The sequence below is a fragment of the Pteropus vampyrus genome, unplaced genomic scaffold (assembly GCF_000151845.1).
Source record: "Pteropus vampyrus isolate Shadow unplaced genomic scaffold, Pvam_2.0 Scaffold41, whole genome shotgun sequence".
NCBI classification, from domain to species: Eukaryota; Metazoa; Chordata; class Mammalia; order Chiroptera; family Pteropodidae; genus Pteropus; species Pteropus vampyrus.
Window position 1 is genome coordinate 9,006,185 of NW_011888822.1, and position 12,308 is coordinate 9,018,492.

The window sequence follows — 12,308 nt, forward strand, 5'->3', positions numbered from 1 at the left end:
ATCATCAAGATAATAGGTGGAATAAAACTAGAAAGAACAGATAAGTTAGCGGGCATAAAAGAATATATGAGAGAGAGAAAAGCAGGTTTTATTTAAGAGAAAATTTGTTAGGACCTATTCTTGAGTATAAAAATAACAAAACTACCGCCTCCCAAAACTGCTCTGTCTATGACAGGCAGATGTGGCTTAGTGATTGTATATGTGGAGAAAACTAGATTTTATTTTATTTTATTTATTTTTTAACATCTATAGCACCTGGTCTTCCTAGGTGATCTTCCATCCAAGTACTAACCAGGCCTGACCCTGCTTAGCTTCCGAGATCAGAAGGGATCGGGCTTGTTCAGGGTGGCATGGCCATAGACAGAAAACTAGATTTTAGTGGATAATAACCTCAAAAAAATCAAAAGTATAGTATCAAGGTAAATAACAAGCAAACAAACAAAAAACTCTGCTTTCCTCTAAGACTGAATCAATTATCAGAATTATGTGAAGGCTATTTATCTAAAATAAAACCAATCCTAGAATGCTACAGTCTAGCCTAGTTAAGAGAAGTATGGATAACTGAAATATAGTTAGAGAAAAACAACATAATAGAGACTTAAAGTCATGTAACATGTCAAAGACTTAAAAGAACTAGAGAGGTTCATGGCAGTGATAAAGATATGGAAGGAATGTGATCACTGTTCTCAATATGTTAAGTGCTATTACTTAAACGGGAATTAGATTTATATATGGTATATCTTGGGACAAAACTCAGACCAAACTAAAGATGGAGATTTCTCCTCAATATATAAATAATTATCTAACAGTCTTGTCCAAATGTGGAACAGACTGCTCCAGGAGGTGATAAATTGCTCTTCAGTGAAGGTAAAATGAATGAGTCAACTTGGATGCATTAGGGTCTTCTTCCAACCCAAAGTAAATAAGATTCAATGATTTTATTAAAGTCTTCCTCGTAATAGTATGGATCCTGCTGAACTTACTTCCCTCCTCCCAACTTTGGGACACATGGAAACTACTATTTCATGGTACCTTTACTAACTTTGAATGGATGATATGGTCAATCACTTATCTATTATTTCCTCCAAAGCATTGCCAGCCCCTAAAAAAAGGATCACGCCAGATTGTAATTCATTACAAATCACTAACTTACCTTGAGTGAGTCTATATGTAACACCCCTAATATTATACTGTGATGCTCTCTCTAGGGATTTTTGGAAAATCCACTGAATATGTTCAGGGTCATCTCCCTCTAATGGAACCCCTTCTATTAGGGGGGGGAAAAAGAGAGAAACATGTAAATATAAATCGTTTTGTGTTTAATGTAATTATCCAAATGAATAATACAGATGAATAGTCTATATTCTGGATTATGAAATTAGGTTTATTACCTCCAAAAGGCTGCTCCTTGGGCCACTGCAACATCCTTACATACTCAATACAGTGTTCTGGTAGCCTGGGCATAGATGCAATGGTGCACATGGGAAAATTAACCTAAAACCATAGTTTGCCCTTTTTAGAAGATTTAAAACAATGAATCATTTTTAAATGTCACTTCTAATTATGATCTAGTTTGTAACAAGTTTCTTATAATTCATCCTACCCTTCCACTTATAGAAACAAAACTGTTATACCATAATATTTCTAAAACTAAGAGAAAGCATCTGAGTCACTTCACTTAGGCTAATCTGACTATAAAAATAGGTTTGCCCTACATTTACAATGTATATAAATTTCAGTTTGTTAGATCACAAGAAGACAGTGCTAAATAAATTCTCATATGAGCATTTTATGTTTACTTGACATGAAATGAAGATAAAAAATAAAATGTAAGCAAATCCAAAGTTAAATTAATCCCAAGTAAATATGCATAAAATTATTACATTTAGAAACCAAAATTCCAACTGTCCTTGAAAGTGGGTCTGTAGATTAAAGAGCCCCACCTTCGTAAAGATCATTCTCACCCTGGTATTTATTTCTCTGAAACAACCATAGGCAAAAACAGAAGAAAACAGATTATAACTCTATCTCAACATATATAATTTTTAATTGATCCTTTGATCACTACTCTCCAAAATAAAAATACAAATGGATTATCAAAATAATAGTATCATAGCTATAATATTCGGTCCATTACTTTCCTCAAATAGAGCTGAATTTCATATTTTATCATCTTTCTTCTTAGCATGATTTTTAAAATATGGTTACCTCTAAATAAAAATCCTAAATACTGAAGAGACAATATTTCAACCCTAATTCCATCCCAAGATACTATAAAATAAATGCAGGTACTTTCTGAATTACCTGTGGTGGATACAATTCTAGTGTGCATTCAATACAAGCAGTCATTCCAGGTAGAATCACCCGGGCATTTCCTTTAAAACCTTCTGTCCCCCCATCTATCAAAGGGACAATGGAGCTTGGATCTAATACACCATCTTCATAATTTAGAAGAGATATCTAGGAAAATTATTTGAAGGGTTTAAAAGGAGAGGGGGATAAGAATTTTTTTAAAAAAGCATGCTATCAAGTAATTCTACAAGTCAATAGCATTACTGAGTACTAATATATCAAAGGATTATGATATTAACATTTATGTCCTTGCCTGAAAACGACCAGCAATAAACAAAAAGAAGTACAAGTATTTAACTGGAAATTAAATAAACTCTGATTTTTCAAAAATATGATATGCAAATCTAACTTTTAGTGCATTGAGAGCAACAGCAAGAACCTCAGAGAACCATAACGCTTAAGTCTTTACCAGCATGCCATTTATCCATCTTCTGGCTATGATAGAGTCCAGTCCACATACTATTATATGAAATTCTACAAGAAAAAAAAAATGCAGGTTTAGTTTTTTTTAATGCCATGGCACAAAATTTATACTTTTTAAGAAAACACACACACACACAACTCCTAATCCTTGAATAATCTTTACTTAAGTCAGAACAGGAAAATGCAGTTAAATGGAATCAAAAGAATTAAAACTGGCATTCTCTTATCAATCCATCGGCAATCTTACTGAAAGCCAACACCAAGAGAATAAAGCAACAGGACAGCCTTCAGATAGCTAGTAATATTCAAATAGCTAGCAACTAAAAAATAGTAAGAATTTACTAAGAAGTTCAACTGAATAACTTACGTCGATAGAAAGTGTCGTTAAAATCTTGAATCTTATTGAAATGTCTGAATTTAAGTAAAGGAACTTAAAGCTTCTAAATTTGTAATTTGTAAAGTAAATTTGACAATGCCATAAGGAAAATCTTATAAATGTATATATAAAATAAGTGATATAAATGTTCAAAACAGTGGAATTGAAGGAAAATGAATCCAACACACTTTGACAAAACCTCTTTTCACTCTTTCCCTATACTTCTCTAAAATTACAATAATCCATTATATATGTATATATTTTTTTTAAAGCAAAATAGAAAAAAGATATATACAACATACACTGTCCTAGATTTTTTATTTTGGCCTACAAATAAAGCTATGAAAAATAAACTCAGTACTAGCCCTCACCCATTCAGATTTGTCCTGTCTGAATGCTAGGCAAACAGGAGGCATAAGCTGCAACTAGAACAGAAAAGTCAAAAGAGAACCAGAGCAAACACTGGAGGAAGAGCAAAAGGGGACCCAGGAGCCAATCAAGAAATCTCACCTCCTGGATTTCTATAAAATACTCAAAAGTTTCCCAGATCTAAGTAATGAGGACAGAGTGTGCATACTTTTTTTTTTCTTTCTCCCCAACTGAGGCCTGTATTTGCATCTTTAAATTTTTTATTTTGAAATAATATAGATTCACAGAAATCTGAAGATAGTACAGGGAGGTCCTGTGTGTCTTTCATCAGTTTCCCCCAAAAGTTACATCTTACATTAATTAGTACAATATCAAAACCACGAGTGTGTCATTGGTATAATGTGTATATTTGTCATTTGAACATGTGTAAATTTGTATAACCACCACAATCTAGATACACAACACTCCATCACTACAAAGATCTCTTTAGTGCTACTCTACCCCTTCCCCCACTGGCAACATGTCTAATCCCTGGCAATAACTGATTTGTTCTCCATCTCTATAATTTTGTCATTTGAAGAATGTTATATAAATAGAATCTGACAATACATGACTTTCTGAGATTGGCATTTTTCATTCAGCATAATGCCCCTGATATCCATCCAAATTGTTACATATTTTATTAGTTAGTACACTTTTATTGCTTAGTATTATTCCATAGTACGGCTGTACCAGTTTAAAAATTCACCTATTGACGGGTGTTGTAGTTGTTTCCAGTTTTTGACTACTGAAAAGAAAGCTGTTTAAGAAAAAGTTTTTATGCCAATCTAAGTATTCATTTCTCTGGGATAAATGCCCAGGAATGAAACTAATGGGTCATATGGAAAGTGTATGTTTAGATTTTTAAAACAAATTATTTTCCAGTTGGCTATAGTATTTTACATTTCTCACCAACAATGTATGAGTGATACAGTTTTTCTGTACCTTTGCCAGTTTTGCCAGCTTTCGATACTATTAAAATTTTTTATTTTAGCTATTCTAATAGGTGAGTGGTAGTATTTCAATGTGGTCATAATTGAAATGTACACATTATATTTGGATTTTTCTTATAGCTAGTGATATTGAACATCTTTTCATGTGCTTTCTGCCATGAAATATTCCTTTATGGTTTTGTCCATTTTCTAATTGCATTGTTTTCACTGTTGAGTTTTAAAAGTTATATATTCTAGATCTAAATCCTTTGTCAGATACCTATTTTATAAGTTATTTTCCAAGCTGCAGCTTGTCTTTTCATCTTCTTAACAGGGTCCTTCACCAAGCAAAAGTTTTTATTTTGATGAAGTTCAATTTATCAATTCTTTTCTTTTATGAATGTTTTTGATATGGTCTAAAGATATTTCACCGAACCCTAGGTCCCAAAGATTTTCTGTTATCTTCCAAAGTTTTAGTTTTACATTTGACATTTAAACATATGATCAACTTTGAGTTACTCTTCGTAATTTTGAGGATTAAGTTAATTCATTTTTTTGCCTATGTATATCCAATAGCTCACCACAATTTGTTAAAGAGATTAACTTTCCTCCATTGAATCGTTTGTGCACCTTTGTCACATATCGACTGGCCATATTTGCATAGGGCTGTTTCTGGCTTCTCTATTCTGTTCTACTGATCTATGTCTACTTCTCTGGTATACTACACAGTTACACAGTTTTGATTACTGTAACTATATAATAAAGTCCTGAAGTTAGATAGTAACTCCTCTCACTTTATTCTCTTTCAGCATCAATTTTAGAATAACCTTAGCGACAAAAAAAACTTCCTGAGATTTTTATAGAAATTGTGTTAAACCTGGACATAAATTTGGGGAGAAGTAACATCTTTACTATGTTGAACTGTCCAATTTCCTTCATCAGCATTTTGCATTTTTCAGCATACAAATCTCATATTTATTTTATTTACACTTAAGGTTTTTTTGAGTGGTTGCAAATGGCATTGTATTTTAAATTTCAGCTTCAACATGTACACTGTTGGAATATATACTTTAATCAAATAAATTGATGCTGACACCTTCTATTTGGTTAATAACATACTGTCTATTGTCTTCTACTGTAAGGAGACACAAAGATTAATTGGATCCAGCCTAGGAACTTACAGTCTAGTACAGGAGATATGCAACTGACACTGAAATTAAGGGCAATAATGCAAAATAAGTGATGGCACTGGCTACAGAAGCTTAATTTAAAAATCAGGGCAAAAAAAAATTACATAACCTTAAAGAAAAGATTAGAAGGATATAAAGCAAAATGTTAACAGCAGATATTTCAGTAATAAGCTAACTGCTACTGATCCTTTTTTTCTTTTTATCTACATTCTCTATGTTAAACGTCTTTTATAATGAAGAAAACAAAAGCTTTAAAAAAATAATTTTTTGTCAAAAGGATACGGAACTACATTGCAATTAGGAACTCTGTCATTTAGAAATTCTGCAGCAACTTCAGCTTTAGGTCTTCCAACATCTTTAGGCCTACAGGAAAAATTATATTTAAATTATCATTCATGAAATAAATCTAGATGTTATAATTTCAAACATAAAAATAGCCACATTGAGTTTATATTTAGAGAGTATTTAGAAGAAATATTTTTTCTAGATTCATTCTAGGCATGCAAGAACCTTCATTTATCCCTTTCTTTCCATGTGTGCTGATTAAGTAGTAAGTTTTGTGTCCCATAAGAAGCCATAACCACATTTTTGAAGAAGGAATAATTTCAAAGGCATTATCTAAAATTGCAAATGTCGCCAGTATTTTAGAGAAGCTAAAAAATATAAGGCCTCAAAAGGTCACTCCTAGATAATAAGTAGCAATAGATAGGAAAAAAACATGAATTCACTCTTCCAATCTCAGTGCAAATGGTATTTTCTTTCCTAGTATCTCCTCATTCTCCTCACAGAAATCACTTCCTTGTATATGCTAGTAAGTGCTTCATTACTACTTTTTCATGACATTTTTTGTTATACACACAGGTCTAGCATACCAGACTATGAACACCTGGAAGAAAATTATTATAATCTTATCTCTTTGTATTCTTTCATATATAAGCACAAACAATTTTTAAAAAATCAATATGCTTACTAGAAATACTTAAGTGCAATTTGAAGGAAAAATACTTTAACATGTCTATTTTCTTTTCTGCAATAATGCAGTGTTCTTTTTTCATTCAAAACTTCTGACAAGAGTTGTATTCTAACTTTGTTCTAGCTTGCAATAGAAAAGGCTCTATTATAAATCAAGACACTTGATTTCAGTATTGCATTCAACTACTCTGGATGGAGCTCTTCATACCCCTTCATCAGGTATGTAAAAGGGATAAAGTATACTTTCATGATTCTTTTCAGTTGTAGATTTTATGTGCTTTTTACAGTGGACCCAAAACAAAATAACTACTAGATTGTTTCTATGGAGACTGTATATTTACCATTCCAAGATTAGGGAATCAAATTACTTCATCTAAAAAATGCAGCCTGAATAAAATGGGCTTTCACACACATCATTCTTGTAGGATACCTTGGTCTAATTTTTAACCTTGAAAACAAGTATCTACCTTGAGGGTTGCCCTGAGATTAAATAAAGTAATAGAGCTTTCTTAGAAAATACCTAATACATCCTAATCACTCAATACATGTTAGCTATTATTAAGATCGTCAATCATTATTTTAGCCAAAAATTAAAGGGTATGGCATTACCATAACCAATCAATTCAGTAGGGTGTTTTAAAGAACATTTATATACCAAAATTTGTAAGGCCGGCAAAGGCCCCAAAATTTTTCTATAGAGAAAGGAAATTTCAAGGGTTAAAAAAATAAACAAAGAAAAGTTAAACATAGGATTCACATTGCAATAACATTTCACTAACTTCACTTAATTTAACCCTTTATCTCTTTAAGATCTTCCACAAAGATAGAGGTTTAATGCCTATCCTTTAAGTTAATTTTATCTTTTCTGCTAACCTACCCTAACCTAACCTTATCCTTCATAACCAGGACTGATTGCTTCCTATTAGTACCCTAACCACTAGATAGAGGGAAAAAGTCCATTATCTCTCCATATCTATAATTCTTTGACTAATGAATAGACACTTTTGTCTAGCTAATCAAACCCCTAAGTGTTACATGCTAAAATTCACTAATGAACTTTTCCTCAGAGCTGCACGTGTTCCACTTTCAGTTATTAAAATCATTTCTTACAAACCAGTCCTAGATGATTTTTCTATTTTATGTATGTCTAAGGTAATTTATCCCTCTTTCTTCCATTTCAGTTGCTCCTGAGTTTTCTCTCCTTAACTCTTCATTTCCTTTCCCATTTTGTACCATCGCAACTTCACTGTCCCAGCGTCATCATTGAAATATTGGCTCATAAGTCCTCACCAATATATCTCATTAGGGCCTAATATTCCAGCTATTGTTCTCTTGTGAAATCACTAGAAGGAGAACTGAACTCTGTAGTTTCAGACCATAGTCACCCCAAAATCACATAAACTTTTTGAAAATTTCTTTAAGATATTAAAACTTACCTAAATAAAAACTGCCTATTTAGGTTGGAAACATCTATAGTGTCCATGTCTATAACATGAATCTGTCTAAAACCAGATAATGCCTGTGAGAATAAAAAAAAAATCCAATTAAGCAGAAATTACCTCACAGTTGAAATTTTAATATTTGTTTCCAATGTCGTTCTAAATCTACAAATTCTCAATAAGCAATTCCACATAATTTGATGGTTAGTCTTACAAGGTATATGAAATTCATGGTTCTTGTAAAGGTCAAAAATATGTAATTACTTAGTTTTAAATAGTCTAAAACCAAAAGAGAACAACTCAAAATTTCTACAGTTGTTTTATAATCCCATAAACACATGTGTAAAGTTTGTTGCTTTGCTGTTGCTAGACTCTTTCATTTTACTAGTCTTATTAATTAACTGTACATACTATTCTTCAGAATACTGTTAAAAGCAGTTTATACAAACTTTATCTTAGTTTATAAAACACCATACCATGATCCAGCAATAACTATTATAAGATATATATTATAAACATATAGGTACACTGCACATGTAATGTAAAAGGAATATCTTAAAAGTATTGAGTCAAAAACGAGCAATCAAAACAGGGAAAACAAAACACTGTTGTGTATCAATGATAATGCCAAGCATTCCAACAGTATAACCACTGCTCAAATTTACCAGCAGAAGCAAAAGATTAAAAAAAAATTAAGTCTCATTAATTAATTATGCTTTTCTAGTCTTGGTCAATTTACTTAAGTAAACAATTTAAATCACTTGTCAATAATTTCCCCATTTTTCTGCCCCTCCTTCTAACAAGGTATCCTCAAAAGAGTTGTCCATACTTGCTTTCTCATACTCCTCTCTTGTGCTTACTCTGAACAAGCTTTCATTCCTACCACTCCATCGAACTGCACTTGTCAAGGTCACGAGTGAGCTCCATGTTGCTACCTCCAATGACCAATTCTCAGTCTCTCTGACCTTACCCATCTGAAGTATTTGAAACTGTGTGGATCAATTCATTAAAACACGTTCTTCACTTGGTTGCCACACTCATGAGAATTTGAACAGTTTTTACGAATTGGTTTCCAGTTCACCACACTCAGTTTTCCTCCTACTTTACAGGCCAGAACTTAGAGTGCCCTTGTGCTTAGTTCTGGTAATCTCAGACAATCTTATAAGATAAATAATCATCCAACAGAAATCTCAAATTCGACAGTTTCCAAAACCAAACTCAACCATCTTTGCTCACCAACACCACCAAATCTGTCCTTTCCCCAAGTCTCCTTCTTTTTAATGAATGCTAACAAACTTCTTTCCAGGTGCTCAGGACAAAAATCTTGTTGTCATCCTTGACTCTTTTTTGCTCGTCCCACAACCAATATATTAGCAAATCTTGTTGACTTCATCTTCAAAACATATCCATAATCTGACTGCCTCTCTCTACCCCAATTCTACCACCCTGTTCCAAGGCACTGTCATCTCTTGCCTAGATGACTGCAACTTTTTAACTAGCCTCTCAGCTTCCTCTTCTATTCTTCCTTTAGGTCTTTTTTCAATATAAAAGCCACAGAGATCCAAGTTAAAAGGCAGATCAAGTCAACTCATCTGCTTAAATCTCTGCTTAAATCTTTCTGACTCAGAGTGAAATGCTAAGTTCTTACGGTAACCTTCAAAGTCTTTTGTGATATTCATTTCAAGCCCCTCCATCTCCTATTACCTCTGATATCCTCTCTGAAAATACTCTCCCTTACCCACTTCTGCTTTATCTGTAATAACCTCCTTACCTTCCTGGAACATAATAGTCATGCTCCCACTTCACAGCTTCTGCATCTGTTGTTCCTTGTCTAGACTGTTCTTGCTCACTTTTGCTCAAATAGCTTTATAATCCCTTTCCCTTCCCACCATCTTTCTTTTCTCCAAAACATTTATTACCATCCAACATATTATATATTTTACTTATGTTTTTCCTTCCACTATTATGTAAGCCCACAAACACCTGTCTGTATTGTTCAATGCTGTATCTTTAGCACCTAAAATAGTGCCTGGCACATGGGGAGGGAGACTCAATAAATATCTGATCAATCAATAATATTAATGACATATTCTTTTTTTACTGTGAGCCTTGGAGGGGGGCCAGGGGTCTTACGATCAATGTTGAAAAAGATGTATATTGCTTATGTACTTATGTCTGAAATAAGCCAAATAACAGTGGTAAAATCAAAAATCCTTAGTTTTCTTCTTTTGTGTAAGGTGATTACAATGCAATAAATAACATGGCCACTCCTAAAGATGACTACTCCGCAGATCTAATCCCCAATTACTTCACATTAATATACATCACATTTACAAATAACAGCTTCAAATGGAAAAAGTTAAGCATTTCCGCATAGGATGCCTACCAAAACCACTGCCCATCCTTCCCTCCTAGAACTCCTTGGCTCACATACCGCTACAGTATTTATGTCTGATAAGATATTATCATTTTGGCATCCCCACAGAATACATCACACACACTGCTATTTATATTATATGAGAGTTCTCTCCCCAATGAAACTTCAAATTCATTAAAGACAGATCATGCTGATCTATAATCACCACAGAACCCAGCACAGCACTAAGTATCATGAGTGTATTAAGTGTTTATAGTTTCACTAGGAGTGACGTTAGTATTTCCTAGCAAAATTAATGTGGCTGTTGATATTTAAACTTTAGCCCCAGGGTCGACTTTTTAGGTCCTTCATGTGGTTCCTTTACTTGCTTCACTTTCTAAGGAGTCTACTTTAGCATTTCTACTTTTCTATACACTAATGAGAAGCCTGGCATACGTCAGCTCTAAATCAATTCTCTTCCTATCCATTTTTGTTAAATAAACTTTTTTTTTTGTAAAGCTACTTTGTGGTTATCAGAAATCAATGAAACCAATTAATTAAATCACAAATTATGGATTTCCAACCAGTATATAAAATAGTTTCACTAAACAGTGACTCTCTCTTAAAATGATATTCATTAAAAACAAATTGATTAAAAAAAAAGGTTTAGCTTTCCCAAATTTCATAGGTCTATTATCATATTGTTATCAAATATTAGTCTGATTAGGTCATGCAATGACCTATGGTTCAGTGGAAAGAACACCTGACTACGAACTAATGAGTTGGATGAGATCCCAGGCCCATCACTATAATCCAGAAAAATTTGGGCAAGCCATTTAATCTCTCTGAACCTCAGTGTCTCCCTCTACATAAAATGAGGCAATGTCCTAGCCACCTAAGAGGGTCATCTTAGGGAAAAAAAGAAATAACAAATTCTTTGAAATTACATGTTAATATATGAATTATCAATTTTGTTATTTATGTCACTGAAATTAATGAGTGCTTATCAAGAGGAAGCACAAAGATTTCTTTAACAAAGAGCAAAGAACAAGAATTTCTATTAAAGACATTATAGTTGAGAACTTTAGAATTTAAAAAGTTCCAAAGTTGCTATCATCATTTTAATTATTTAAACTTATCTAACAAAGGCTCAGGACAAAAGGTTAACAATCATAATGAAGAAATTTTTCTAGTATGACAGAAAGGAAAATTATCAAAAAGGAGAAAAAAATATATATTTTATATACCATTACCAGATTTTTCAGGAGCTCACATCCCAAGCCGCCAGCTCCAATGACTAGAACTTTACACGTATCTAACAAAAACTGGAGAGACTGTAAAGAATAAAAAGGCATATTAAAATCTAGTTAATAAAAACCATAAGCACCATCAATACAAGCCATAAAATAGTTTCTGCTCTTTCCATGAAAAATGCAAATTAGGATAAAGAGCAGACTTTCTATTTAATAAACTCTTTTAAATTTATAGACAAGGTAGAACCAGAAATTCTATAATAACCCTAATAATTTCCGAGCATTTCAATTTTAATGTTTTTAAATTGACTTTTATTGTGTAAAATTAAAAAGCCATTTCTAACCAGAAAACTATGCCTAGTTAAGAGTTATCTTTTTTTTTAACTTTGAAAGGGGATGGAAAGCATCAAATTCATTATTTAACTGACTTCCTAAAAATAGAAAAGTGTGGAAATCTTAAGAACAGAGAATCAAGCACTGCACAAGATGTTTAAGAGTCTTTAAAAAAAATTAGTTGTTATTCTTTTAGAGTAAGTGAAACTTACAAAACATGAAACTGCAGGAAGAAAATAACATAAATTCTTAGAAAATGTATATCAACAGAAAT

At 32.6% G+C, this 12,308-nt stretch overlaps 1 protein-coding gene and 1 pseudogene across 4 annotated transcripts in view; both read right to left on the reverse strand.

Moving 5' to 3' along the window:
• The window catches only part of UBA3 (ubiquitin like modifier activating enzyme 3), a 20,290-nt gene that overhangs the window by 4,975 nt on the left and 3,007 nt on the right, over positions 1 to 12,308 (reverse strand). For 2 of the 4 annotated variants that reach the window (XM_011358484.2, XM_011358486.2), the window contains 8 exons: positions 11,702 to 11,782; positions 8,090 to 8,172; positions 5,964 to 6,044; positions 3,143 to 3,186; positions 2,762 to 2,826; positions 2,305 to 2,460; positions 1,392 to 1,494; positions 1,154 to 1,267 (listed from right to left, as the gene is read on the reverse strand). In XM_011358484.2, the coding sequence (XP_011356786.1) occupies positions 1,154 to 1,267; positions 1,392 to 1,494; positions 2,305 to 2,460; positions 2,762 to 2,826; positions 3,143 to 3,186; positions 5,964 to 6,044; positions 8,090 to 8,172; positions 11,702 to 11,782 (727 nt within the window). Of the gene's footprint in view, positions 1 to 1,153; positions 1,268 to 1,391; positions 1,495 to 2,304; positions 2,461 to 2,761; positions 2,827 to 3,142; positions 3,187 to 5,963; positions 6,045 to 8,089; positions 8,173 to 11,695; positions 11,783 to 12,308 lie in introns of all 4 variants that reach the window. The other 2 variants (XM_011358483.2, XM_011358485.2) reach the window with 1 other exon arrangement.
• LOC111738638 lies at positions 244 to 362 on the reverse strand (annotated as a pseudogene).